At 54.2% G+C, this 27,892-nt stretch overlaps 5 protein-coding genes across 5 annotated transcripts; 1 reads left to right on the top strand and 4 right to left on the bottom strand.

Annotated features, from left to right (window-relative positions):
- Nucleotides 1-28: 28 nt before the first annotated feature.
- BX661DRAFT_221431 (uncharacterized protein) lies at nt 29-2,773 on the bottom strand (the record flags this gene model as incomplete). Its single annotated transcript, XM_051538832.1, has 3 exons — nt 989-2,773; nt 171-933; nt 29-132 (listed from the first exon to the last, which is right to left on the bottom strand). Exons 1-3 carry the CDS (start codon nt 2,705-2,707, stop codon nt 29-31), a joined length of 2,586 nt encoding a protein of 861 aa, XP_051394795.1. The 5' UTR covers nt 2,708-2,773.
- Nucleotides 2,774-2,929: 156 nt separating this feature from the next.
- BX661DRAFT_174779 (uncharacterized protein) lies at nt 2,930-5,351 on the top strand. The gene has a single exon (XM_051533914.1). It carries the CDS (start codon nt 3,105-3,107, stop codon nt 5,235-5,237), a length of 2,133 nt encoding a protein of 710 aa, XP_051394794.1. The 5' UTR covers nt 2,930-3,104; the 3' UTR covers nt 5,238-5,351.
- A 14,441-nt stretch (nt 5,352-19,792) lies between these two features.
- On the bottom strand, nt 19,793-20,956 carry BX661DRAFT_174773 (Ribokinase-like protein). Its single transcript, XM_051533913.1, is given in 2 exon segments — nt 19,793-20,132; nt 20,149-20,956. The coding sequence occupies 2 exon segments, from the start codon at nt 20,852-20,854 to the stop codon at nt 19,846-19,848; spliced, it is 993 nt and encodes a 330-aa protein (XP_051394793.1). The 5' UTR covers nt 20,855-20,956; the 3' UTR covers nt 19,793-19,845.
- Nucleotides 20,957-21,335: 379 nt separating this feature from the next.
- On the bottom strand, nt 21,336-22,895 carry BX661DRAFT_174772 (uncharacterized protein). The gene has a single exon (XM_051533912.1). The coding sequence runs from the start codon at nt 22,630-22,632 to the stop codon at nt 21,691-21,693; it is 942 nt and encodes a 313-aa protein (XP_051394792.1). The 5' UTR covers nt 22,633-22,895; the 3' UTR covers nt 21,336-21,690.
- A 2,438-nt stretch (nt 22,896-25,333) lies between these two features.
- On the bottom strand, nt 25,334-27,516 carry BX661DRAFT_174764 (uncharacterized protein). Its single transcript, XM_051533911.1, has one exon. The coding sequence runs from the start codon at nt 27,280-27,282 to the stop codon at nt 25,534-25,536; it is 1,749 nt and encodes a 582-aa protein (XP_051394791.1). The 5' UTR covers nt 27,283-27,516; the 3' UTR covers nt 25,334-25,533.
- Between the last annotated feature and the right edge of the window lie 376 nt (nt 27,517-27,892).

The raw sequence follows: 27,892 nt of genomic DNA, 5'->3' as shown, positions 1-27,892 counted from the left end.
AAATTAACTGGGTGATCGAATCACATGATTAAATTTGGACCAGCGATTGCAGGCGATCGCGATTAAAATAGCATAGCAGCAGGGACCGTTGGTTGTCCAGGGACTGCTGGTCGTCCAGCGACCGATCATCGTCTAGCAATTTTTCGTCATCCAGCATGCAGCGGCAGCACTGGCAGCACTGGCAGCATCAGCATTGATGGAGTCAGTCTCGATAGAATTGTCAATGTTATCGTCATTGCCATCGCCACTGCCATCGTCATTGCCATCGTCTGCAGGCCATGTAGCAATAACATCCGTGGCGTCATACGCGGAACTACTGTTGGCAGCAGCAGCATTCGCTATACTCCCTGCCTCTTTAGTGTGAATCAGCTCAGTGGCATGGAATGGTTCAGCAGCAAGAGTTGGCTGAGCAGAATCCGAATCCAAATCCAAATCAGCATTATCAGGATCACCTTCGGCCAAGACATTCAGATCCACACAGGATGAAATCAATTTGCGCTGGTGCTCAGCAACTGACACAACTGGCAGGATCAGCGGCGGCACCTCCAACCCCAGATCACCAGTCGAGTCAAAAGCATCCATCAGGGCGACCAAAAGTAACTCTCGGTATCGCATCTCATCGACAGCACAGTCATCCCAGGAATCATCCCAGTGCATCCCAGGGACACAGGCCATGGCATCGCATAATGCAGCAGCCACAGAAACAAACGGCTGGTAATGGTGACTGCGGTCGGCAGATGCCAACCCTGAAAGGTCAAAAATACGGCGCATGGCAAAGTCTGCCGGCAGATCCTCAGCACTGGTCTGGCGCACATGCCCGAGTGCCGCGCGGGAAGCGTCCCAATGCATGTACAGCTCAGGCGTCGAGAACGCAGTTGAATCATTTTCTGCTGTCTGCAGTATGCACCACAGGGTACGCGCAGTGTCGATAAGCTGCGAGGGTATCAGTGGCAAGGAAAAAGAGGCATACGCCTGGTTGGCTGGGTACAGTGATAGCGAGTGCGCCAGGATGAGGCATGTCAAAGCATTGCCACTGCTGCTGCTGCTGCTGCTGCTTATTGGACTCGGCCAACCAGCGGCGGAGATGCGCCAGCAAGTGGCCGGCCACAGCGCGTAGCTCATCGGACACTGGCGCAGCATCAGCATTAGAAGCGGAATGCGCAGGTGCAGCGAGCAACTCAAGCGTCACCTCGAGCCGCGCCAATAGCAGCGCAGCATCCGGCAGCAACGGCGCCTGCCCAAGCACTCGGGCGCAATGTCCAAGCAGCCGCAGCGCCTGCACCAGCGCCAGAAACATCGGCGCACGCAAGCGGTCCAGCAAACAATCAAAATGCACATATGCCGCCTCCCCGACCAGCGCACGCAGCCGCTGTAAAAGCCCATAATCCACCCTTACCATACGTTGGAATGTTGCCAGCAGCCCAGCCACTCTGCCACCGGTCCGAGCACCGCTGTTGAGCGGTCGGTGGCCGTGTGCCAGCCACAGTGCGTGCGCCGCCGGGTCTGCCGCAATGGCCGCGGCCGCCTGCTCAAGCGCGCGGCTATTTGAGCCAATTCCTGCGCGCCGCGCGTGCAGCAGCCCATAGGCCAACACGTCGATCTGCTGCATCGCACACGCCGCATGCCACGCGCAGCCCAAATATGCAGCTACGCGCCGCCGCACATCAGCGATCAGCGGCCAGTTGCCCGCCGCCACAACGCCGATCAGCCGAGCCGAGCCGGAACCCCTCTGCCCTCTGCCTGCTGCGATATCACTGAGCCGTGCGACTGCGCCAATTACTTGCGCGGCGGCATCCGCTGCGTCGCCGGCCACGGCCCAGTCCAGCAGCAGCGCTTGGCGCCGCACGCCAATGGAAATCCGCACAATGCCTCGTGGGCCGCCGCGTATCCGCCGCCCATGCAGCAGCAGCGTGGCGCCGCCGTCCGCTATATGCTTGGAGATGCGGCGGCAGGTGCGTAGTTGCGCGTCGCGCAGCGCGTCGTCCAATGCGGACGCGTACGAGGCGCGCGTCAACAATGGCAAAGGCAAAGACTGCGGCCGGCCAGCCTGCATCGAGGCGCCAGCAGCAGCGAACAGTGCATGGAATAACGCGTGTGTCTCGGGTGCGTCGACAAAATTAGCCGGCAGCGCAAAACTCGCTTTCAGTCGCACAACCGCAGCCACCACATCGCCGGCTGCTGCTGCTGCTGCCGCCACTGATGCTGCGCCCTCAGAGTCTGCCTCTGGCTGCTGCTGGTTGCCCTCGAGAACGGCAAAGTGGCTCCGCAGTACCTGCATATCGGCCGCGTTAAACTGCCCTGATTCCTGCAGCCGCTGCATCCGCTGTTGAAACACGTGAATAAACTGTGCGCGGTCATTGTGCAGGTGCGCGTCCAATTTGGCCTGCATGCGCTTGGCGCGGTAAACGATGGCGCGTGCGTCGGCGCTGTCTAACACGCAGCGCACGCGGCAGTCGTGGAGCTCTGGCTCAATGTACTCGCGTGTTGATGCGTCGGTTAAAAGCAGATTGAGCGGACGGTCCGATGCCTGGGTCACCACCGCTGTGTTGGAGTGCACTGCTTCGAACATTAGCGCGAGCGCGGCTGGCCGGCAGCGGCCACCGATGCTTTTGGCGCCTTTTGTACTGCTGTCAACGATATCGCCGTCGTTGTCACTGCTGCTGTGCTGGAGCCGTGGTCGCTTGCTGGCTGGCGTCTCCTCAAGCATTGAAAACTTGAATTTACAATCAGCGTCGGAATTGAAGTACGGCGGGAAAAATGAAAAGGACAAAAAGATAAAAAGACAAAAAGGACAAAAAGGACAAAAAGGACACAGGACGAAAATAAGGCTGCGGTGCCATATCTCATCCATGTGATGGCCGCCTCTATTTTAGACCAAGCAATAATCATGATTAGATTCCATTGATCCCGCGTTATGCATTATCGACCCCGACGAGCTTTCTTTCAGGCCACACATCGAGGAGATAGATCAACAAAGGCCGCCTTCCTGGTCCACCCGCAACTTTTCCTCACTACAACCAATTCAATTCAATCCAATCCAATCCAATTCAATTTCCTCTTTTTATCCACAAAACACACACCCTCATTTCATATAGCCCAAACCCATGGTGCACTACGTCACCGTCGCCACCTGCGCGCTCAACCAATGGGCCTTGGACTTCCAGGGCAACTACGAGCGCATCACCGAAAGCATTCGCCAAGCCAAAGCCGCCGGCGCCAAGCTGCGCATCGGACCCGAGCTGGAGATCCCGGGCTACGGCTGCTACGACCATTTCCTCGAAAGCGACACAACATTGCACTCCTGGCAGATATTAGGCCGGCTCCTACAGGACCGGTCACTGGACAATGTACTGATTGACACTGGCATGCCAGTGTTGCACCGCAACACGCGGTACAACTGTCGCATCTTCATCCTCAATGGCCGCATTGTGCTGATCCGACCAAAAATGCACCTGGCCAATGACGGTAACTACCGCGAGCTGCGGTGGTTTGCGCCCTGGACTAAGCGCGCACAAGTCGATGATTTTGTGCTGCCCAGGTTTATTGCCCAGATCACCGGCCACCGCACAGTGCCATTGGGCGACGCCCTGGTGAGCACCGAGGACTCGTGCATCGGCATTGAGCTATGTGAGGAGCTGTTCACTCCACAGAGCCCGCATATCGCAATGAGCCTGGCCGGCGCCGAGATCATCGTCAATAGCAGCGGCAGCCACCACGAGCTGCGCAAGCTGCAGCGCCGCGTGGACTTGATCAGAGAGGCGACGATGAAGTGCGGCGGCATCTACCTGTACGCCAACCAGCAAGGGTGCGACGGCGACCGCCTGTACTACGACGGGTCAGCCATGGTGCTAGCCAACGGCACCGTGCTGGCCATGGGCCGCCAGTTCTCCATTGCTGACGTTGAAGTCACCCTGGCCACCGCCGACCTAGGCGCTGTTCGCGCATTCCGCGCCGCCAACTCCAGCCGCTCAATCCAGGCCTCGCACGCTGAAGTGCCCGACTACCCGCGCGTCCACGTCGCCTTCTCTTTGTCGCCCGAGCACGCGCAGCTGGACTACTCTGTGCGCCCCACTGCGCCAATGCAGCCGCGGTTCCACACGCCCGAGGAGGAGATCAACCTGGGCCCGGCCTGCTGGCTCTGGGACTACCTGCGCCGGTCACGCCAAGGCGGCTTCTTCCTGCCGCTCAGCGGCGGCATCGACAGCTGCTCGACAGCACTCATTGTTCACTCAATGTGCCGCCTTGTCGTTGCCGCCTGTGCACGCGGTGACCCCCAGGTTTTGAGCGACGTGCGCCGCTGCACCGGATCCGACATTGTGCCGCAGACGGCCCAAGATCTGGCTGGCCAGATCTTCCACACCTGCTATATGGGCACGGCCAACTCATCCCCCGATACGCGCGCGCGCGCCAAGCAGCTTGCCTCCGCCCTCGGCAGCTACCATGTTGATCTCAGCATGGACTCTGTAGTCGCAGCCATAGTTGGCCTCTTCACGCTGGTCTGCGGCAGCACCGCCACCCCACGCTACGCTGTACACGGCGGCGGCACGGCAGAAAACCTGGCACTGCAGAATATACAAGCACGCCTGCGCATGCTCCTGGCCTACCTTTTCGCCGCGTTGCTGCCCTGGGTGCGTGGCCGCACGGGTGGTGGCTCGCTGCTTGTCTTGGGGTCGTCCAACGTTGACGAGTGTCTGCGCGGATACTTCACCAAATACGACTGCTCGTCGGCCGACCTTAACCCCATCGGGTCTATCAGTAAAGCTGATCTGCGTCGCTACGTCGCCTATGCGTGCACTCATATGGATCTCCCCATGCTCTCGTCCTTTCTCGACGCTATGCCGACCGCTGAGCTTGTGCCATTTTCCAAAGACTACGTGCAGAGCGATGAGGTTGAAATGGGTATGACCTACGATGAGCTGACTGAGTTCGGGCGCCTGCGCAAGATCAGCAGGTGCGGGCCATACTCCATGTTCACACAGCTTCTGCACGTCTGGGTTGACCGCAAGCTGAGCCCGAGGGAGATTGCGGATAAAGTCAAGCGCTTTTTCTTTTACTACTCGATTAACCGCCACAAGATGACCACTATCACTCCCGCGTACCATGCTGAGACGTACAGCCCAGATGACAACCGCTTTGACATGCGTCAGTTCCTGTATAACTCGTCGTGGAGCTGGCAGTTTGCAGCCATTGACAACGCGGTTGATAGGATTGAAGCATTGGGCGAGCACCAGAACTAGTTAATTAAATCGACAAATAAATGTAATCTAACGCCATATATGTGCATACGAGCATATATTCTCACACATACCCGATTAGCTATTTGGATATTCATAGTACTATTTAATGTTGATGATATTGGTGATATTGATATTGATATTGATATATAAGAGGGAAAAACAAAAACAAAAAAGAACCAACATTTCGGCTAGCGACTGGTGCCATACGCAATGACGTCCAGCCATGCATACAGCCGGTTGAGCAATCCCGAGTGAATAAACCCAGTGGCCGGCACTCCACGCGCAAACGGCGCATCGCCAAAGCTATCAAACTCCTCGCCAGCCCTCCACAGATGCGCCTCAGTCGCTATGCCGTTACCCACAAACGACGCCCTGGCAACCCCGGGCACGTACTCCGGCACGGGCATTGGGTCCAGATCAAACTCACCCGCCATCGCCGCTGCGCCGTTCTGTCGCCTACCGGATCCGCCGTTACTGTTGCCCCAGGGCAGCCAGCTACTAAACCCAAGGCCGCGGCCAGAGCCGCTGCCGCCACTGCCATTCATCTTGAGCGGCTTCCACAGCCCACGCTCAAACAAGAATCGCTCAAGCCTGTGCCTCGGCATCGGGTAGTACGGCAGCGCCTGCGGGTACAGCGGGTTAAAGTCAACATCGTACTCGCGCATCTGCTTAACGCCACCCTGCCTTGCAGGCTTGCCGTAGCGGCGATGGAGGTCGTCCCAAAAGATATACCACGCAAACTTTACCGGGTCGTTGGATTCAGATGGCACCAGTGTGCGCAGCCGCTCGTACAGCAGCGTAATATCATCGCGGTGGTCCACCAACAGGTCGCGCATGTAGCTGTTCTCCTCGAACCTCTCAAGCCGCTCGGCCAGCTGCTCCATTGTCGGAATGTACGACAGCCGCCCGTGCTCGTCATTGTGCCACTGGCCATTCAGCGCTGGATTGCCGCCAAACAGAGCGGGCGTCGCAGGAATGATTGGCTGCGGTGCATTGGGGTTCTGCGCCGCCTGCTGGGCCATCTGCTGCACGTGGAAGGATTCAGGGCCAGGCGCAAACACGTCAATGTGGAAGCTGGGCGTCAGCCCAGTGCGCTTGCGCACAAAGCTCGCGTGGCTCTCGACCATGTGCTGGTCCAGAAGCGCGTTGACTGCCTCCAAACGCGCGTCGATAGTCTCGCTGTTCTCGTCAAACAGGGCGCGCAGCTCGGTTGTCTCGTCAAACAGGGGTGTAATGCCCAGCAGGTGGCGGTTGTTCTCGTTCAGGCGCAGCGCACGCCGGCTCTGCTGCGTAATGTTTGTGCGCACCAGCATTACCGAGTCGGGCGCATGTCCGGTCTGCCAGAACGCCAGACGGAACGCATTGTGCTCGCGGCTCAGGTTGTTGACTAGGTGCTCGTTGTCCACAATCATCTCCTCCGTCAGCGCCAGCGAACACTCGAACCCTGGAGCCACGTTGGCAGCAGCAAAGCGCCCCGCCCCACTGCTATTGCTTCCGCCAACAGCAGAGTTGGCATGCTGCTTGATTGTCACAACACCACGATACAAAATGCGGCGACGGCCAGCAAACTGCGCCAAGTACGCCTCGTTCTCGCTGGCAAAAGGCGGCAGGCAGTAGCGGTGGTGCGTGCCGTTGGGGCCTGCGTTTTCAATGTACGTCAGCGTCACATGCTGACCGTCCAAAGCGCGCAGCCGCCGGCGCACATTGCGGCGCGCCAGCACGCTGGGGTCGTCGCGGTTCTGCTGCAGGTACAGGCGCAGGAAGGCCTCGTCCGAGATCGGCACAACAACATCGGGCAGCTCGTCGTACACCATGCATACCATGAACGGGAAATGCAGGATGTACGACCGGCCAAACCACGTCTGCACCTCCGAGCGCCCAATGCCGTAAAAGTTGGTGCTGGTGCCGACTGCGCTGCCCATGCCGACAGGGTTGATGCCACTGTGCGCAGCCGTGTACGGGTTAAAGTACATGTCGGGACCGGTGAACCCGCGCGCAATCTCGTCCATCAGCCCAGACCGCTGGTCGTTGAGCCGCTCGATCTGCACCGCCTGGCAGTAGGCGTGGCGCCCGATGGCGTCGTACAGGTGCAGGTTCTCCAGATGCCGCTCGGCCGCAAACCCAATGTAGTTGACCATGTACGGCGGGTGCGCACGCGTCTTGCAGAACGCAATGCGGTGGTTCGGTAGCAGTCGGAAGTCGCGCGACGCCAGCAGTATGGCTGACCACGTGTCTTGCCACACGCGCTCAATGAGCAGCCGGCGCAGCCGCGGGTCGTACGGGCTGGTCGCCACTAGAATGCCAGGCGACAGCGTCAGCGGCTGCGACGCCCCGCGGACAACCACCTGGAAACGTGGCAGCGCGTTGGACAGCAACCACAGCAGAGCCAGGAGCACCAGCAGGTTGGCCATCACCAGCGTCACGCACAAGCCCATGTGCGTCATCGACAGCGGGTCCTCGAGCAGAAACAGCGGAAAGGCAAACACTACAGCCGCCAGCACGCCGATGCGCATGAGCAGCCCGGCCAGGTTGGCCGTCGGGTCAAAGAACGGCCGGTGCGAGTGGTGAGAGCGCAGCATCAGCAGCGCGACAAGAAGCAGCGCGGCGCAGCGCCCGGCGTCCAGCGAGTGACGCGTGCGTGATTTTGCCCAGCAGTTGTCCTTGGCCAGCACAACGGCGACGACCACCATTAGCAGCTTCCACAGCAGCATGCGCGCCGGGTCGCTTGCGTGCACCGGGTAGTTGGCCACGTACAGGAAGCGGTAGTCTGCCGTGTCAGAGTCCAGTGCGCGCCGGTACTGCACTGTGGCCAGATGGCGATTACGATGGCTCTCCTTCATGTCGCGAAGCCGCGCCTGGTACGCCTCGTCCTTTTCCATGCCCAGGTACGGGTCGCTGTTGACGCTGCCTCCGGGCCGCGCTAGCCACTTCTGCACGTGGCCCCACACGCCATTGATCAAACCGCTGACATCGCCGTTGGGACCCCCAATGCCGCCAATGCCGCCCGCGTTGTTGACCAGTCCGTACAGCATTGCCAGGTTGCCAAACACCTCGGGGTTCATGATTCCCAGCTTATCAATGCCCTGCAGCAGCGCGTTTGCATTGAGCATCGGGTTCGGGTCATCGCGCGTCAAATCGCCGTCCGCAGCGCTCCTGGTGCCGCCTCTCGCGGGCGGATCAATGGTAACGCCACGCGATGCCCTGCTGTTGGCGCGCGACGGCGCTGCCGCTGCAGCCGCCAGCGCCGAGGTTGGCCGCGACGCCTGTTTGGCCGGCGGCAGGCGGTACCCGGGCGTCTTGCCGTCAAGCCAGCCGGGCACGCGCGGCATGTGGCGCTTGGTTAGCTTGTACACCTGCACGGGCAGCACCATTCCAAGAACAATAAAGAGTAGCACGGCCAGCGGCAGCACGACAAATGCGCCATTAAAGCTGCCGTTGCGCATAGTTGTCGTGTAGCAGAACTTCTCTGGATTGCGCTGACTGCTGTCGCTGTCAGCCAAGTTCCATACCGGATCGTCGGACGTCCGGAATGGATTGGGCACTGCCCAGTAGCCCTGGCTCCACACAATGGCCTCGAGGCACAGCTTGACAACCGGTATATACAGCGTCGTCAGCACAAAGTAGATGATGTGCATGCGCTGCCGCTTGGGCACTCTGCCAAACATGCGTCCAAATATGTTGAACCGGCTGGGCACGACGGACAGCTCCTCCTCGAAGGTGATTTGCCCGCCGTCATTGGCCTCGGACTCCTGCTTGGCGCGGTCCCTGCCGCTCTGCTTGTCTGCTGCCTCGTTGTGCGAGGCGCCAGGGGCACGAGGCGGCGGCGGGCGCTCGAGGTAGATCGCGTACGACCACATCGAGAGAGCGACGGCAGCAATGGCGCCAAGAAAGATTAAAAATCCAATGCTCTTCCCCGTCGTCGTGCTCAGATCCGCCCACAGCAGGCCAAGGGTCTCGGGCACCCCGGCAACAAGCATCCACGGCCAGCGCTTGCCGATGGGCGAGTCCAGCGGCGACTTGAGGAATCCGCACGACCCAAGAACAAGGGCGATTATCTGCAGGTAATCGCGGATGATCTCGACGTGCACTGGCCACCGCGCAATCTCGTTGCTTCGCGGCTTTGCCAGCAGCTTTCTCGTTGTCTTGGAGCCGTTGTTGTCGCCGCCATTGATCCTTGCCCAGACGCTCTTGTTTTTAACCTGCTCGGTGGCAGTCGGGTACGGCGAGCTGAACTTAATCGACTCGGCAAAGCTCCACTCCGTGCCTGTGCGGTAAGGGCTGGCATCGCCAAAGATGCCGTCGCCAGGGCCCAGGCCGTTGTTTGGCGGCACGAGCTGCGAGCTCGCCGACCCGATAAACACGCGCGGCTCACCGACCCTGTGCATGATCTGGTCGACGACACGCGGCGGCAGGTGGCTGAACGGCGGAAACATGGGCGGATTGCTCGATGACTTTTCCTGATCATGCGACGAGTTGGGCACTGGAACCGGCGCCGGCGCTTGCTCGGCCGCACTACCAGAGCCACGCGCCTGTGCAGGCACTTCTGCGGCAGCAGGTTGCTCGGTGCGCCGGCCGCCAAAGAAGCGCTGCCGAAGCCCCCCACTACGAACATTGGCGCTGCCGTTGACAGGTCGCAGCTCATCCTCCTTCTCGTAGTAGCCGCCGTCGTTCTCGTGGTCAGTATAGTCAATGGTAATGTCGCGCAACTCTTCGTTGTACCGCTGATCCACAGTGGGCTCACGGCGAAGCGACAAGAGATCGGAGCCATGGTCGCTATCAGCATCTGCGTTGGAATAGGCATTGCCGTTGGTATGGGCACCAGCGTGCAGGTTGTGTGCAACAGAATCGTGGACCGATACGCGGATTAGGTCATCCTGGACGTTAACGTCAATTTCGACATCGCTGTCAATGATGCGCGAGAGGCCCTTGTTGCCAGGGCTCACGCACGCGGCCCGCTGCTGCGGCTGCGACTGGCGCTGCAATCCGCGACGCGACGGCGACGGGCCGAAACTGGCCGAGTTTTGTTGCTGCACCTGCTTGCGCTGCTGATTGCGGCTGCACAGGCCAACCAAGTACGCGCCAATATGGTGGGCCAGCAGCTGGCCGCCAGGGCCACCGGCAGCCGCGCTACTCTCAGCATCGCCCAGGCCGCGTTCGCCGCTGCCCTGATGGCCGTCGACAGACAGCTCCCCGCGCTCAATATCGCGGTGCATGTGGCCGCCTCCGCCGCGCAGAACTGCCTCGCTGGACCGCCTCGCGCTGTTGGCCCTATTCAGGGAGCGAGCAACGCGCATCCTCTCGTGGCCATTCATTGACTGCTGCGTGGCACGCATGCGCGAATAGACGCGCTTGGCGATGTTGTGGGCGTCTTCGTCGTCCCACACCTCTGGCGCCCGGCGGTATTTGCGCAGCCGCGAAAAACGTGGCACGTACGTGTTCTCCAGGCGCTGGTCCAGCGCGCTGTAGCGCAAGCCGGGCGCCGCATGGCGGAACTCTTTGGCGTCGAGTGCGCGCAGGGCACCGGCCTGTACGGTGTTGCTCTTTTTCACCTGCTCGGCCGCAGCCCTGATGGCGGCAGTCTCCTCGGCCTCAACCAATGGGTACCTCAGCGCGTAGCGACCGACCAATGGTGCAATGTTGCGGCGCACTGACTCGCGCAGCGCATAGGTCATCAGCGGGATCTGCACCCAGTGGAACTTTTCCATGGCCTTGCCTATTATAGAGCCAAATCCCTCTGGCTTGCTGTCGGGCAGTGGTGATGCGCCACCAACGTACGAAGTGGTGTACGACATTGACGTGTTGGGCCTGAATGGTGGCTGGCCGTAATTTTCGGCGACTGACGGCTGGCTGCCGACGAGTGCTGGATTAAAGCCACCCGACGGTGGGAGCACGTTGGCATTGGCCGGAGGCGTCTTTTTTGCAAACAGCGCTCCAAGCACAGGAATGCCGGCCATCACCGACATCAGCTTGGAGGAGCTCGAGCCCTGCGCTGCCGCTGCAGCCATAGGCTGGGTAATATGGTGCGGAGCGGGAGCGTAGCTGTCGCCAGAGTACTGCACCTGCGGCTGGATGTACGGCTGGTCTGGGCCAGGCTGGTAGACATTGGCCGAGAACTGCGTCTGCCCAGGCATTGGCGTCTGCATGTTCATCATGTTTCCTGGCTGCTGAGGGCGCATGTTGGGGTCCTGCGAGTACATGGTCGGCGACAGCGCGGACATCACACCTGGCTGGTATGACATTTGTTGCTGCTGCTGCGTCTGAGGCTGCACATGTCCCTGCGAATACTGCTGAGGACTCGCAGTGTACACGTTCACAATGGGATTTGTGTTCATGTTTGCGCCGTTCGGGTCAGAGTTGTTTGCAGGATATCCCTGGTTGTTGTTTGGCGCTGTGGCAGACGCATTGCCGTGTGTTGCTGGTTGCAACATATGACTGATGATCCCAGTGGCTGCCACAACGCCAGCTGCAGTGGCCATGGTTCCCATTGCGCCGCCATGGGTGTTCTGTGCATAGTCGGCGTTTGCCTCAGCAATTGGCTCAAGCTGGCCAGCCATTGTCGGCCTGTTTGGCACGGTGGGCACGGGCTTACGCCAGCCAGATGTCAGACGCCTGAACAGCGATGGACGTTTCTGTACATTGGCGGATACCTGCGATTGGTCCTCCGACTGCTGCTGTATCGTCAGCTGCTGAGACGGGATTGTCACCAGTTGATGCGGCCTGATGACCTCAGCAGTGTTGACATACAGATTGTTATTGCCTGGAGAAAACGGCACGTTGCCACTGCCCGGCGAGAACGGCACGCTGTCGCTGATCATGGGTGGTGGGCGCTGAATCATCTCCTGTCTAGAAACTGCAAGGTTCCCAGTGCTGGACACTGGCGCTGCTGTGGCAATGGTTATCGGAAGGCCGGTGATGCGATCGTACTTCGCTGGCTGCTGCCGCTGCTGCTTACCCTCGCCATTAGCGAGTACATCGCCTCCAGTTGCGCTATTGGTCACATTGAATACGGGCGACGGCGACACCAACGGCTGACTGTTCTTTTGCACCATCTCCTGCCGACTCGGAAACGTAAACACAGACTGCATTGGTGCTGCTTCGTCTTGGGCTTGCGACTTGCGGCGCGGCGTCACTGGAAGTGGCTTGGGCGTGCGGCCGTTCGCCGAGTCAGGCACAGACACCTGCGATGATGCTGTGAACGAAAATTTTCCGGACGACGAGAAAGGCTGCGCCAATGGCACATGGCCAAGGTTTGGCGACTGGGCCAACGAGAAGTGCGACCCGGATGCCAGGACATCAATGCCCGCGCCAGCTTGGCCGGCATGCGCGATGTGTGGGTTGAGCAGGTGGTTCAAGCGGTTGTACATGCTCTGGCGATCAGCCTCAGCCATCTCGTGTACGCTCAGCGTGTCAAACGAAGCGCGCCGCCGCGGCAACTTTTGCGAATTGAACGGGTTGGTCTCCGCCCACTCAGGATTGGTTCTCGGGATTGATGATGATGGGACGTTGGCAATCCGGAGGTTAAGCTTGCCTGCAGGATCGGGCATGTACATGCTGTGCTCCGAAGTCGGGCCAGCTACCGAAGTTACACTACCAGATCCAGCTGCTGCTGCAGCGCTGGCAACTGTGACGGCTCCAAGAATTGTGGCCGGCAATGCTCCACGCTTACCGCGTAGCATGCCGCGCACGCGGTCGCCCAGAGTCATCTTGCGGCGCACGTTCTCGCGTGGCGACAGCGCGGCTGTAATCTTGTTCTGCTCAATGTTGGTCGATCCGCTAAACGAGTGCCGCCGAGCAGGGCGCCCAGGCAGTTGCTCAACGGCGGCATCATCCACTGCAGGTATTGCGGCGACAGTCGCCGACTGCACTTGGTGCTGCTGCGACTGGCCGCTGTGCAGCGGCGGAATCGGGGCGTACATACTCTCCTTGATGTTGCGCCACCAGCGCTGCGGAAGCGGTGTCTGCGCAGATACAAGAACCAGCGGGTCGTTGGTCGAAATGCCCTGGGCGCCGTCGCTCGCTCTGTCTTTGCGCCTCATGGTTCCTGCCAGCCGATCAAACAGCCCTGCCGGCTGCAATGGCGGCGGCACTGATTCGGCCGAGTTTTGAGCGGCGGGCTGAGCAGGCAACGGTGGGAGCGAAGGTACAACGCTGCCCAGGCTTGCTGTCATGGTCGGCGACGCATTGTAGGGGTTGAGCGGGCTCGAGCCGTGACGGCCCATGCGCTGAGACGGCGGACGTGGAATGTTGGCCACGGGCGTCGCAATCTCGCTGAGCAGCAGCTGCTCGTAATTATACTGCTTGTTCTGCAAAATACCCTGCTCAGCCCTGTCGATACCAGAGCTGGAAGATGCCGAGCTAGCTGCCAAGACAGCCGGCAAACCTCCAGAAAGATCATTGTCGCTGGCCTCGCTGAGGTCGCTGGTGCGTTTGCTGCTGTCTGACAAGCTAAACTTTGACTGCATATTTGGTTGTGGTAGCTGCGCAAAGTCGCTTACTGGATACTCGACGGTGGGCGACGGCGGGCCCGAGCGCAGCGGATCGCGGTTCTGCCGGTTCTTGCGCGAGCGCGGCGACTTTTGCTGCCTGGCCTTGGCGCCCTCTAGCGTGGCCAGCGCAGAGAACTTGCGCTCCTTCCGGAACTCCTCGGAAACTGGAGGCGTCAAATCCAAGCCGCCCGACGTCTTGGGATCCGTTGCATGTACAGGGCTGGCAGTTATCTGTGGCCGGAACCGAATATCGTCGCTGGCGCTCGCGTTGATGTCGAGTTGAGTAGCTATAGACTTTGCGCGCCTGCGCAGTTTCTCGTCCCATTCGCGCGACTCAGCCGAGCCCATCGACTCGTTGCTGGGGTTTGACAGCGGCGGCCGGTCTGTCGGATAAAGAATAGCCCATGATCGGCGCTCCTCCGACCCGATAAACGAGGGTATGTTGGCCGTAGGACTATCCATTACAGACTGCGTCGTAACACGCGGCTCCTTTGCTACTATTGATGGCTCACCGATCTGGCTCATGCTAATCCCCGAGGACGACAATGACACCGATGAAGCCGCCGAGGCGGCGTGCAAAACTGTAGGCGACGCGGTCTTGACATGCTGCACGTTCTGCAGCAATTCGGAACTGGCCGAGTGCGCGTCAACAACCAGAGACTCCCTCTTGTGGCCGCCAACACTGACAGGTGACGACACGGCGCTGATCACGCTGCCCAGGAACATAGAGGAGTGATCATCGGTTGGATCTACGTTCAATGGCTGCCGCTGCATGGTCTTTGCTGTTGAAGCAGTGCGCAGGCTAGGCACATTGCTGGGCACTGTAGCGTGGGGCAGCCCGGATAGCAGTGGTGTGCTGAACGTGCTTTTGTCGCTCCCAAACAGCGACGGCGGCACGTTGCTTGACTGCGTCGTCCCCTCAGAGTACTTTGAATCGTGCGATGCCTGCGTGTTGCTGCGTGCCAGCGCCTGGACGCGTTCCAGCGGTGCCTGCGCGTGCTTTCCAGATGGTGGCTCCTGCCGCGCTCGGTGCCCCAGCACGGGTGTCAGGGGAACCAGCCGTGCTGCAGGCTGCGAGGACGCAGATTCGGGCGATACGGCGGCCTTTGACGGCGCAGCGGACGCGGCAACAGATTCGATTTCGCCGACATTTTGCTGCGCACCCCTCGCTGTTGTTGCCGCCGAGCTGCCAGTTGCTGCCGATTCACGGCTTCGGTCCTGCATGGAAATGTTGCTACCGGTAATCGCCGGCATCGTCGTCAGCGATGGCTCTGGCGTCTCAGTGCGCTGCTGCCACTCCTCGATGCGCTCGCGGATCTGTGCAACCTTTTGCGAGTGGGAAGTCATCGCCACAGCGGCGGCGCTCACAACACCTGCCGCTACGGACGAAGACGACGACGCCGACGGTGACGAATACACCACCTTGCCTTCCGTCTTGCGACGCGCGTGCTCCCAGCGCTCCAGCACCGGTGGCGTCTTGGCCGTGTGCGTCGCTGACTGCGCGGGCTGGTTGTTGCGCTGTGACAACGATGATTTTTGCCGAAGCATACCCCATGCTTCCTTGGCAGACTCCTGCGCCAGTGCTGCCTGGCGCTGCTCGATTTCGTCGCGGATACTGCTGACGCGCGACGACCCGACGCTCTCACTGCGCTTGTGCATTTGGCCCCGCTGCTCTCTGCGCAGCTCCTCTGTCGATAAAGGCAAGGGCGAAGAGCCCAGCTCGGCTTGAGCGGCAATAACAATGTCTGCTTGTTGGCGACGGTCGCTGGCCACTGACGATGACCGGCGCCGCGAGTCGCCGCGATTGAGGCCGCCTGTCGAGTACTCTGAGGTGACCATCGATGTGTTGGCACGCGAGGCAGTCATTGTGCGGTGCATACCCAGGTAGGTCATCTCGTACGTCATATTGGATCCGGCGTTAGACGGCGTGTATACTGACTCCCTCGTGTATATGGGGCTGGCTCCCGCTGACATGACTGATGACGGGTTGCGCTGCTTGCGGTTTCGAATGCGCGTGCGCGTGGCGCTGTCGGCCGTCTCGTACTGCGGATCCTGCCGCTCGTACAAGTACTCGGGCATGCCCTCTGAAGGATCCAATCCGGGCATGTCGCCTGCCGAGCCACTGCTGCGCCCGACAAACGGATTGAGAAACTGCAGTGCTCCACCCTCAGGCGGCGGTGGAATCAGCGACACTGACAACTCGTCTCTCGGCGTGTCCCGATGCTGGGTGTAGTGTTGCTGCTGCTGCTGCTGCAATCGAATTCGCTGGCTCTGTAACTGCTGCAAAGTGATGGGCTCGGTGCTAGTGCTTCCAAACGACCGCGACCGACTGTGCGTGCTGTATGTTTCTCGGCTGCTACTGTTGACATTGATTCCACCACCACTACTGCTGCCACCAGCGCTCTTGCGGCCAATTGCGTTGCCGTACGTGACTTGCTGATCGCCCGCCAACATCGTAGTCGCTCGTGGGCGCCGGCTCTGTGATGCTAATGGCGACGCAGACGATAACTGCGAGGGCGTCCGCGGCCTCTGTTTCTGCTGCTCTAACATGCGCGTTGGTGTCGGCGACCGCGTAATCAGTGTCGGCGTGCGTGCCAGCGTCTCGGGTGCTGGCACGTGTACCTCATACCTCGGTCGCGGACTATAGTCCCTATTGTCTGCCATATCGTCGTAGCTGTTATTTTCGTCACCGCTGTCGTCGAACTGAGGCATTGGCTGGCGCTCAATTGCCAGCTGCGTGACACCCTGCGAGCGCGCAACTGCCTGCGACCAGCTCACATCCTCGTCAAGCTCTTCAATTGGCTCAAAGCCACTGAGCGGTTGTGGTGTGCCCCCAGTGCTTACATTTGGCGGTGTGACAAAAGTAAACGACTGGCCGCCAAAGACACCCGAGTCGCGCTCAGCATTCAGCGCTGTTGTATGCGGAGATGGTGTTGTGTGCTGAGACCATTTGCCCTTGGACGCTGCGGTTTTCAGCAGCTGGCTGGCAGTATGCCGTGCTTCATCAGTGTTTCCGCTGCTGCTTATGTTGTTGTGGTGAGTGCGCCGTGGCTGCATCCGCGAAGACTGCTGCAAGTCATCAAGCGTTATTGTGCGCGGCGAGTTGAACGACGAACCTGATATTAGACTAACTGACGGTGACTCGAGGTTGCCGCTGGGCGTCACGTTCTGCACAGGTTTGCCCAACAAGTGCGCAAATTGGTTGTTGTACGCGGCCACGACTTTTCTCTGCTGGCGGTCATTCTGGGCCGAGCCAGCCTGGAAATGCTGCTGCTGCTGTTGCCGGGCTGTGCCAGACATTGAAAATTGCACATTTTCAGGCAGTTGCTCGCTGCTGGCGGCCGATGCGTTGGCTGATGATGGCGGGCTGGGCGACAAAAACTCCATGGTGCGATGGTTGTATGACGAGGAACCCGGACTGCCGTCTGTCGCAACTCCCGTGCCGACGCCTTGACTCATCAGATGGTCTGTCGCTTCAGCTGCTGCTGCAACTGCTGCCGCCTGTGATTCGAGCTCCGCCTCTGATGGGAATGTGCCGAATATTGACATTAGCTGCTGGCGGTCTTGCGACTCTGGCATGTGCTGGTGTGAGGCCGGCGCCGACGGCTGCTGTGCCTTGGCAGCGTTGTTGTTGTTTGCGCTGCGGTGCCTACTCGATGCTGACGCCCGTTTCGGCGAGCGACGAGAGGCCATTTTGGTTTGCTGTTGTTGCTGCTGCTGTTATGCTGCTGTTATTGCTTCTATGGCTGCCTTCGTGGAATAAAAATGATAAATACCTGTGTGTGGTGTGATTTGCTGGGTTTTGATTTGCTGGGCTGGGTTGTCTTGTGTTATGTATATATCTACAAGTGATAAAAGTAAGTTAATGTAATAAATAAAACAAGTGTGCTGGCCACTAGCACTTGCGTGTGTGTATTATTAGTTGTATGGCATAAATAATGATGAAATAGAATTATCAAATTGAACAGAAAGAACAGAACAAAAAAAGCAATGTTATTTTTATCTGAACAATAAGACGAAGAAGAAAGAAAAAAAAGAGTAGTCATCCCTTTGTTGTGGTTTTTTTTAATTTGCCCCTTTACTTTCTTTATTATCTATTCTTGCAAGGTTTACGTGTAGCTTTGTGCGCACAAACACCCGCGCTATGGTCGCTACTGCCACTCCCGTTTCATCGGACGGGCAGTTGTTCTGCTCGTTGGTGAGCAAGAAAGAAAAAAGGTGAGAAAATCGGGCCTGTTCATTTGCAACTTCTCGCTCTACTTGTGTACTTTTTTCATTAATTTTTAATGAGCGAGATCTGATTTGAAGTGCTGCACACAGTTGCCAATATATCGGCATCTGTGAACAAGCAAAAAAGGAAGAAATCATAGCGCAGTAGTAGCAAAATAATGGAAGGAAAAAAAGTCAAATACCCAAGCCAGACACAACGGTTTAAAAAGAAACACTTGCCTTTATTAAGTACTACGCGCTGGATTAAGCGGCAATATGGAAATATATGTCTGTATGTCAAATAACAGGTCGATTGGATTTTAAAAAGAAAAAGATATTACGTAGTGGTATTAACAAGGCTATTAACAGAAAAATAAAAGGGAGAAATTTAACAACAACAAAGAGACCAATGCCAAAGAGAAAGAAGAGAAAGAAACACAAAGAGCAAACGATTGCTCCTCTTTTTTTCCCTTACTCAGGAACTTTGTTGTTTTTTCATCTGCAGTGTCGCCCTGCCGTGCTGCGTTTGTGTCCACCCAGCCTGCCACAAAAGCACAGCAACAGAATAGCAGGCTTTTTTATTTCCATTTTATTCTTTTTTTGCGAAAGGACTTGCATGATATTTATTGAGCTTTGAACCTTGCATTCTCTGGCCTTTGAAGCCCTTTTTTGGTTGCCAATCCGTCAACCGAATAAAACAAGATGCCTGCCTGCCTGCCTGCCCTTTTCGCACTACACTTGGGATATGATGTGCAGTGTGGGCAGAAGCGGGATTTCTGTGTTGTGATTTTTGATTTCCTTTATTTTTGAGTGCTGTCGCTCACTACAAACAATGAAATCATAGACTACAAAAGCCCATATCACGTGTATATTTATGTCCGCTCAGATCAAGCCGATGATTGCAAATTCGGGCGCAAAATAAGCACAGAAATTCGACCCCGATTTATTGTATACTTTGATCTGCCCGACCCAATCTGCTGATCAGGAGATTGAAAATTTTTCTTTGTGCGACTGCAGCACAATATTTCTCATACCTTTGTTTGAAACGCGTTTTTCTCTTCTGCTTATCGTTTAAAAGCAAGGCGCTGGGCATTTGGGCACTGCTCTTGCTGTTCTGTTCTACTTGTACCTCCAGCTCTTCTTTTATTGTATTCTCAGGTGCTTCGGCTATTCTATTAAGGTACGTTTTTCTTACTAATGCCTTAGTAATGTGATGACAGCACTTTTGTTGCTTGCTGACTCTGTGGTGATGGTACTTTGTAATTTGCGTCTGAATGGGTCTTTTTGCTGGGCTCCTCGCCGGGAGCTTATAAAAAGGCTTCTAGACCATATGAGGCCGACTATTTTTACTGAACGCAGTCACATCTAACGACTTGCTGCTGGCTTTGACGCTTATAGCCCAATGAACAGGAGTGCCTTTTGCTAATTGGCGATTTAGTATTACATTTATTGCTTTCATTAGTGTAGAGTGCCTGCGTTTTGAGAAAACCAAGCTAGTTAGTAGTCGACGATGATAAATCATTGAATAAGGTAAGAATTTGTTATTGTTTGTTGCCATTGCCTTGCTAGCTTCTTTACAACCAAAGGGAGGGGCGGGATGTGTCTATAAATCCAATGATTAAAACCATTTAGCATTTATCCGAGAGAAAATATATGTGGACTCTTTTCAATCACCAAGATCACTGAGGACTGATACACCAACCCAAACCCCTTTTTGTTTTGAACAACCCGCAACGCCGCAGGCGTTTAGCTGTTGAACCTGTGTTTACTAATTACACTGCGCCTTTTTATACGTGTTTTATTTATTGCTGTTGATAGGTAAACAAGAATAACTTGAGCTTTGGCGCACAAGATTGGTGTTTGTATATTTGCTTTTTGTTTCATGTTGTAAATAAAAAATCCATGTAAATTATTCAAATTATCTCTGCTGTGAAGCTCTTGGTTGGGCTTGTAATCAGGCTTTGCGAGGGAATGATGCGCAGCTCAAATCCCCTCACCATGCCGCTCGGCCGCGTGCCGCGCACCAGGCTATCGGACACGGCAATGCCTGTCGCCTGCTGATGGCGCTGCGTGGCCTCCATGATGCCTGCCTGTGTGGCCGTAGCCAGCTCGCAGGCTCTTGCCAGCGCGCCCAAACGGCCGCCATAGCTGGCCACCAGCGACGCGTGTCGGGCCATAGTCAGCGCGGCGAAAAAGTCGCCTGTGCCGTGAAGTACCCGTCAAGGCGCGGGAACGTAATCGCAAACTGGTGCTCTCCCCGCTCGTCGCGTTTAATTCGGATCCGACCAGGTGCAGAGTCCCCTTCGAGTTCTTGAGCTCGGACGACGTGATAACGACGTTGGGAACACCCAGCTCGTGCAGCCTGTTGCAGGCGCTGCGCGCGTCGTCCAGCGTCTCTATGGTAATGCCTGTCAGCAGCTCGGCCTCGAATTGGTTTGGCGTCACCATGCTGGCCAGGGGGCACAGCACGTCGCGGTACAGCGCTACCAGCTCCCTGGGCACGTACAGCGCACCCTCGTCGCCCATGACGGGATCTAGGACAAACTGGAGGCCTGGGTTTGTCTGCAGCAGCTGGCGCGCAATGGTCTCGACTGCACGCACGTTCTCACTGTTGCCCATGTACCCGGCCAGCAGGTGCGTGTATCCGGTATCCAGCTGGTTGGCCTGCAGCCCCGCAAAGAGGTCGAGGATGTGATCGGCTGGGAACCGCTGCCCGCGGAACTGGTTGTATCCGGTGTGGTTGCTGAACTGCACTGTGTTGATAACGTCCACTTCGTGTCCGAGCAGTTGGAGCGGGAATGTTGCCGCGCGATTGCCGACGTAGCCCGATACGACGTGCGACTGGATGGACAGAACTCGCGCGGAACCGGCGCTGGCGTTGGCTGTGTTGCTATTGCTGCTGCTATTGGTGCTGTTGTGCATTTTTATAGCCTTTCTTTTTTCTGACGAAATGTGGATTTCGCTAGCGAGCTAATTCAATATAAAAGACAAATAATATAAAAGCAAAGCAAAGAGACCAAGAAAAAACATAGATATGAAGCGACGCGGTGGCGGCTACAACTGACATGCGCTGAGCCAGCAGAGTGCAAAGCAGTAGTGGCGTGGGAAGTGGCATTGGCAAAACAAAAATCTAGACAATCGCAATTTGTTCGATTCAGCAGTGCTAAAAAATAAAAATAGAAAAGCTCAATGTACAATACAAACCACAAAGTGACTGTTAATGGCGCCAAAGATTCTAAAATGAAGCTTTGCACTTGAGAACAACGCCCGCGCGTGGTTACTGGTAATTGATTGTGTTTATTTTTAAATTTAAGCTTGGTGAGCGGAAACAAACAATGGAGTTCTTGATTCCATCTCAGTTCAAAATATATTTGAAACTAATTATCCAGGCACTCTGTCCATTGTCTTTTTTTCGGGTTTAATAAACATTTTTTATTTATTCGATTTAAATAAATAAATAACAGCAAAAACAAACACTACATAAAAATGACATTGGAAATAGAAAATGCGACTAATACACGCTTCTTGTATGTTCAATGCATCACCACCTTTAGGATTCTTTTGCGATGAAAATTCACAATTTTGAAGCGATACAAATGAGAATAATTAGTAAAGCAGATAGTATAAAGAAGGAAACAAATAAATCGAAAAGGCTGGGGTGTGAGTGCGTGAGCGGGAATTGCAGGGTATGTTGTCATAACTACGACCAAGCCTGGAAACTAAAGGCTGGAGTTATAAAAGAGGGGTAGTGCTGGTATTTAACGGCGGAAGGGGGAGCTGTTGGTGCTGCACTTCTTGCAGGCCTTGCACTTGCCAGCGGCGATCGAGCCCTTGGGCACGCGCTTGCACTTGCCGACGGGGATGACGGTGTTGGGGGCGGGCTTGACAACGACAACAGGGGTGGTAGTGACAGGGTTAACAGCGGCGGGGGTGGTGGCAACGGGCTTGGCGGCAACGGGGGTGGTGGAAACGGGCTTGGCGGCGGCGGGAGTGGTGGCAGTAGGCTTAACGACAACGACAGGCTTAACGGCAGCGGGGGTGGTGGCAACGGGCTTGACAACAACAGGCCTGGCAACAACGGTAGGCTTAGCGACAGCATAGCTGGTCGAAGCGGGGATCACAACAACGGGGGCGGCAGAGCTGGTGGGCTTCGCGTTGTGAGCAACGGGGGCAGCACCGACATAAGCGCCGTTGGACTTGGGACCGCTGCACTGCAGGGTGTAGTACTTAGAGCTGTCATCGCTGTCCATGGGCGAGGCGTAGTTGATGGTGTAGTAGCCGCCGGGGCTGGCAACAGCACCACCGCAGACGGTAAAGGCCTTGCCCATGATGTTGGCCTTGTGTCCAGGCGAGTTCATCCATGCGGTAGTCACACCCGAAACGCTGGTGAACTTCTTGCCGAGGTTCTCACCAGCAGTGCTGAATTCAAAGCCAGCAAGGCTCAAACGTCCGCCCAGGCCGTATGTCGCAGACCCGGCAGCCTCGAAGTGGTCCATTTTGCCGGTACTCCGCTGGTAGTCGCAGTGTCTCTGCGAGCTCAAGTCCAAGGCTGGGGTCCACTTGAGGGCCGGAAGGCCAGCCTGGGCGCGCTCTTGGTTGGTGGCGCAGCAAAGATCCTGACCGATGGTGGCCCCGGCGCTCTGCGCGCTGGCAGAGGCAATGGTGGCCGCGAGGATGGCGAAAGCGCTGGTGAGCTTCATTGTTTGATGTTCTGAAAAGTAGAGGTGAAAAGTGAGAAAAAGCTCTGCAAGCGAGAGTCTGGGTTGGTTGTTGAGATGGAAAGAGCTCGGGATGGAGTGGATACTAGTGGAGATGGAAATACGCGAGGTGAAGGCACAGCCTGGCACACCGAAAGTTATTGAATAACAGAATAGAATGAAATGGGAAGCGGTAGGCGGGAGAAGAAAGCAAACGGCAAGGAAAGCTAAAGAGAGGGGAAAATCGCCAAAAGGTAAGCACAAATATAGGTGAAGAAAAAGAAGAAAAGAAGAAGAAAATGTCAACGAGACCGATACGAGCAGACCGCTTGTATTTGAATGTCTTCTTACTTGCCGACTCTTTCTCACCATCGTTCTCGTTCTCTTTCACCTTCTGTTTCTAGAAATCCACTCCCAGCGTGCTTCGTCGCAAATGATGCTCTTGCATCCGGCGGAAGTCAACATTTGCGTGTTTGTGTGGTGAGGAGCAGGGAAGGATCACAAATAAAGGGGACACAAAGGGTGTGCTGCCTGGCATCAAGAGATGCATGACAAAATCGCCCCCAAAAAACGGGATTAAACCACGGTCCAGCAACCACCCCCTCATGCCCTTTTTTACCCTCCCGCCCTGGCTTTCATTTGGTTGTTTTGCTTGCAACCCAGTCAACAAACCTGATTTGGCTTCTACTATACAGCCAATAAAAGCAGCAAGCAGCACTTCTGCATGTGTGGCAAAGGACAAGATGTGTGGAAAGCAATGGTCATCTTTTTATTTAAATGTGCTTTCCACATTGTTTTTGCACTGACTGAGGCTAAGGTTGAGGTTCGTTGAGGTTCAAGCGGCCCGGCACTGCGCTGCCATGCGTGCGTTTCTTTGTGGAAATCAAAAATAACAACAACAGCGTTATTAGCACCGCGCCGTGAACAAGAAAAAAAACAGCGGGTCGTGGAAAGAACGTCTTTTTGTATTTTGAAATGTGCCAAGCAAAGCAAGAATACCTATGTGAGAAAAGAAAGAAAAAACGAGTGCCAATTGATGCATTGGCAATTCGGCGATTTGCGCGTGTCGATCTCTGTCTCTAGTTGCTCTTTTCCCCCTTTGGCTTTTCTATTTATTTCTCAGTCTGACTACTCGCGTTTCCTTTCAGAGATGGCCATATTCTCTCACACCATGTGTATGTGTCCGCATGCCAACTATGCGTCTCGTTTGTAGTCGGCACATTTTGGATATTGGAAACTAAAATCGTTCTTCTTATTTGCAGGCTTTGAATAAACCTTGTATTGTATTGCAGCCGGCATTATCATTTCCAGCTGTGAGATTCGTTATTTTTCTTTGTGTTTGAGTGCACGGGCGGGTGGTCAACACAATCATCATCATTATTGTCATTGTCATTGTCATCTTTGGTGTTCGGCAGTCAAACATATTTATATAAAAAGGGGCTTTCCAAGTGACCAGTGGATATTGCGAACAACCTAGAGGCGAACAATTGCGTTCTTTGATCTACAACTGAAAAATGAGCGCTGAAAATTGAAAATTATGCTTGGCACTTGAGCTGCAATCCAATTCAATTTAATGCAATAAAATATAATAAAATGTGCATTGCTCCATTTCAGCAGATACTCCGCTCAGGTGCTTGAATACAACCATACGACAATCCTGTCTAGTTGAACAAGCATGTCTCAGGTAGTTTAGAACTTTTGAATATATTTATAGTCTAGAGAACGTTGTGATTTTTGTAAAAAGTTATATTTGGCTGATATACAAGCTATAAATAAGGCCGAAAACCAAGTAAATAAACTTGTTTTCCAATACAATAGCAATTTATTTATTTATTTCAGTATTCATGTTGCAGTATGTAGACCAAATGCACACGCATTTGCACGATTCTTGTGTTTTCCATTGTTCACTAACACTAAACCCGAATATCCAACGTATGGTAATGGATTTCGCAACAGATGCTTTAGCAACCAAAGGTGTTGGACCTGAATCGCACACCCTACAATTCAGATAGCTTGTAATAGAAAATTAACAGCTCCATTAGTACTTTTTATTTATTTATTCATCATAGAAACCGCGTGGTCTTACTATCTGTTTGTTTGTTTGTTTGTTTGTTGTCATTGTTGTTGTTTTTGTTGTCATTGCTGTTGGTGAACAAAAGTTGCAGAATGACAAAACAAGAATGACTTGCCGATCTGGATTTCCAAAAGGATAAATATAAAAAATATTTTGACCGCATGTTTTGCCTATTTGGGAGCATTTTAAAAGAAATAAAGATGTGGGTCAGAATTGCGTCACTGGTTTGATTATTTTCTATTTTTTATCTTTCGCGAAAAAAATTGTTACGTACATTTCTTCTTCTACAGTTGAAATAAAAAACAAGGAATTAAAAAAAACTGGAGGTAACATCAAAAATAGAAATAAAAAGTAACTAATATATACTGTTATAATAAAAGGTGTGTGTGTGTAGAGCACTACGATGTAGTGTTAGAGGTGGGGTGTTAGTTTATGAAAGTTTTTATTATCAATGGAATCAAAAGCGTAACTGAGGCTGACCTCATATGTCTCATTGCCTTTATTGTGCACTTTACCAATTGTGCACTCCGTTGGTGAGAACTGGTTCTTCTGCGGGCAGACTGGCGTCTTGGCGTGTCAAGGCTGTGATCTTTGCATGTGCGCATTCAAGCATATACATTATGGAGTGGAGGGGTATATCAGGGTGTCATTATTGTATTCCCTGATTTGATCCTACATGGTACCATCTATGCCCTGTTAATTGGCATGTTGAGGTTAAAGATCGTGAAACGGGTTTTCATTAACATCTACTTCTGTATCATCAGGCTGCTCAACAATACATAAAATACCTACGTATTTAACTGTTCCAGTTTTTAATGAAATAAATAAACCTAGGCAGATATAATAACGACAGGCCTTGACAACAATGTACTTGAGTGAGTCTTATATGTCGGCACAATTGATGATTCTGCTCCACTTATGGTTAGCGAGGACATGTCAACTCCAGACCCATCAACACTTTGGCTTGGTGGGACAAAGCCCTCTTCGACATAACTTGTTACCACATCAACAACAGTGACATAAACCACACCAGAAATAGTGGCAGTGGGTGCAATAATCTCACTGTTTGCCAGCTGTGCCACCGAGCTTGTAGGCACTGCCGCCTCATCTGTCCGCGTCCTCTGCTCCTGAATGTATGGCGGCGGCACAATCGAAGTGGCTACAGTATTCCCACAAGCCGTTTTCTCAAGCTTTGGTTCGCTTGGCAGGCCATTTGGAAAAGCAATAGCAATATTTGTGGCGTTACCAGGGCACAAAGGCAAAGTCATTGGGTCGGGCGTCATTGAATCATTCATATAATTGGCAAAATTGACTGTCCAGAATTGACCCGAGCGTCCACCACCAATAAACGTATACTTTGGATTAATAATGTTGTTTAGATGACCCTGGCTCTGCATAAATGTGACATGGCCGGCGTACACTTCGTGAGTGTTTGCGACAACATTTTCGCCGGCATTGCGGAAACTAAATCCGCGGCGCTTGATGCGCTGCCCAACACTTCCCATTGCGCCGTAGTGGCTCATATTTTGTCCAAAATTCATCTCGTAGCTGTGTGCCTGCGCGGCAGCAATCAGCTGCGGGTGCAGGGCAACAGGCGGCAAGCATGACTCGTAGCGCCGAGCGTTAATTAAGCAGACCAATAGGTTGAGCTCATCTTCTGTCATGCCTTGCTCTCCCGAGCTGGCGATAGCCGCATATGGCGTTTTGCTGTCGGCAGGAGCAACAGAGTCTATAATTTCAAGGCTTTTGAGGTGCGGCACATTGCCCAGCTTTGGTGTAAAATAGTATTTTATGTCGTTTGTGCGTCCATTGTCGTGGTCCTCGTTTGTGGTCGAGTAGTACAGTGGCGATATCTTTTCAATTTCAGCGTAGGGGTACGCCGTTTTGACAATATTGCTTTTGTCAACAGGCTTATCCGGGGAACCGTTTGGATATACCCAGTTGAAGAATGTCTGGTTAGCCGTGCACAGCGGGAACATGTCAGTCGTTGTTGTTGGTTTGACTGGCTTACCAAACACTTGCACAAAATAACCATCGTAATGGCCTGCGCCAAAATACATAAAGTCGGGGTTTGCCAAATTTGAAGCAGCCTCTTTGTTACCCTGAATTTCCCAATACGCAAACGTCGGGTTGTTCTGTGTGTGCACTAGGTTTTCCGTCACAACCGACCACACAGTATTGTTGTATGGCAGTGGGTCATTCATGCCTACAATATTATTATTAGTGATGATTGCGTGGATACTGCTCAAGAACTCGGCTCTGGATTGCGCAAACCTCACGAGCTGCGCGTCCAAAGCCAAGGGCTTAATTCCCTGATCGTATCGCAGACGATTGGCTAGACACAACATGTTGTTAATGCCGTTGACGCTGAGACCGCCGGGCGCTGTGGGCGCTAGTGCGACAAAGTCGGGGGATACAAGTATGTAGTCAGGAATATCAGTGACAACAACACTGCCGGTTTCCTGGCGCTTCACGTTGTTACGGTGCCGCAAGCTGTGGTGGTCAAACTTGGGCTTGGAATCCAGCAACAGCGTTGCGAGGACCAAGATTCCGGTAAAAGAAGCGACGGTCTTCCACATGTTTTAATATGTGAATGTGTGTATGTATGCGGATATGTGGAAATAGGAGGGATAATAAGAAATATGATAATAAGATTAAAAGCGCAATAAATAAAAAGTATACTGAAATATATTGAAGCAAAGTATGAAAACAATTTTTTAAACTACAAAATTATTCATGTCGAGTAGAAACCAAAAACAAAAAATCAATGGGCGAGGACAAGACTTTGTCATTTTTCTTTTTTACATAAAAGTCGCTGAGCTCTTTTTTATTTCTTTTAGTGAAGGCCAATTTCACAGGCTAATTAAAATGAAGAATAGATTGGATGTAAAAAGACAGGAGGAAGCATTGAAATAAAGAGTACAGTTAAAAGAATAATTGTTTTTTGCTTTTTTACTTTAAACGTTTTTTTGTGCAATTAAAATGTGTCTGCTGTTCAGCGCTCTGTTCTTTTACTCAATGGGCCATGCTTTTGAAAAGAAAAGAAAACAGAGATCTAAAGACAATATAAAAAGGGGTGGCCAAGAAAAAGAGTGCACCAATTATTTTTATTACGCACACGTGCAAGCAGAGGTAGTTTTTTTAATGGCGTAATAATATAATCAAGGGATGTCTGGATTGTCACATATG

The sequence above is a fragment of the Kickxella alabastrina genome, assembly GCF_025024165.1.
Source record: "Kickxella alabastrina strain RSA 675 chromosome Unknown BX661scaffold_1, whole genome shotgun sequence".
NCBI lineage: Eukaryota > Fungi > Kickxellomycota > Kickxellomycetes > Kickxellales > Kickxellaceae > Kickxella > Kickxella alabastrina.
This window is presented reverse-complemented; position numbering and strand designations above follow the sequence as displayed.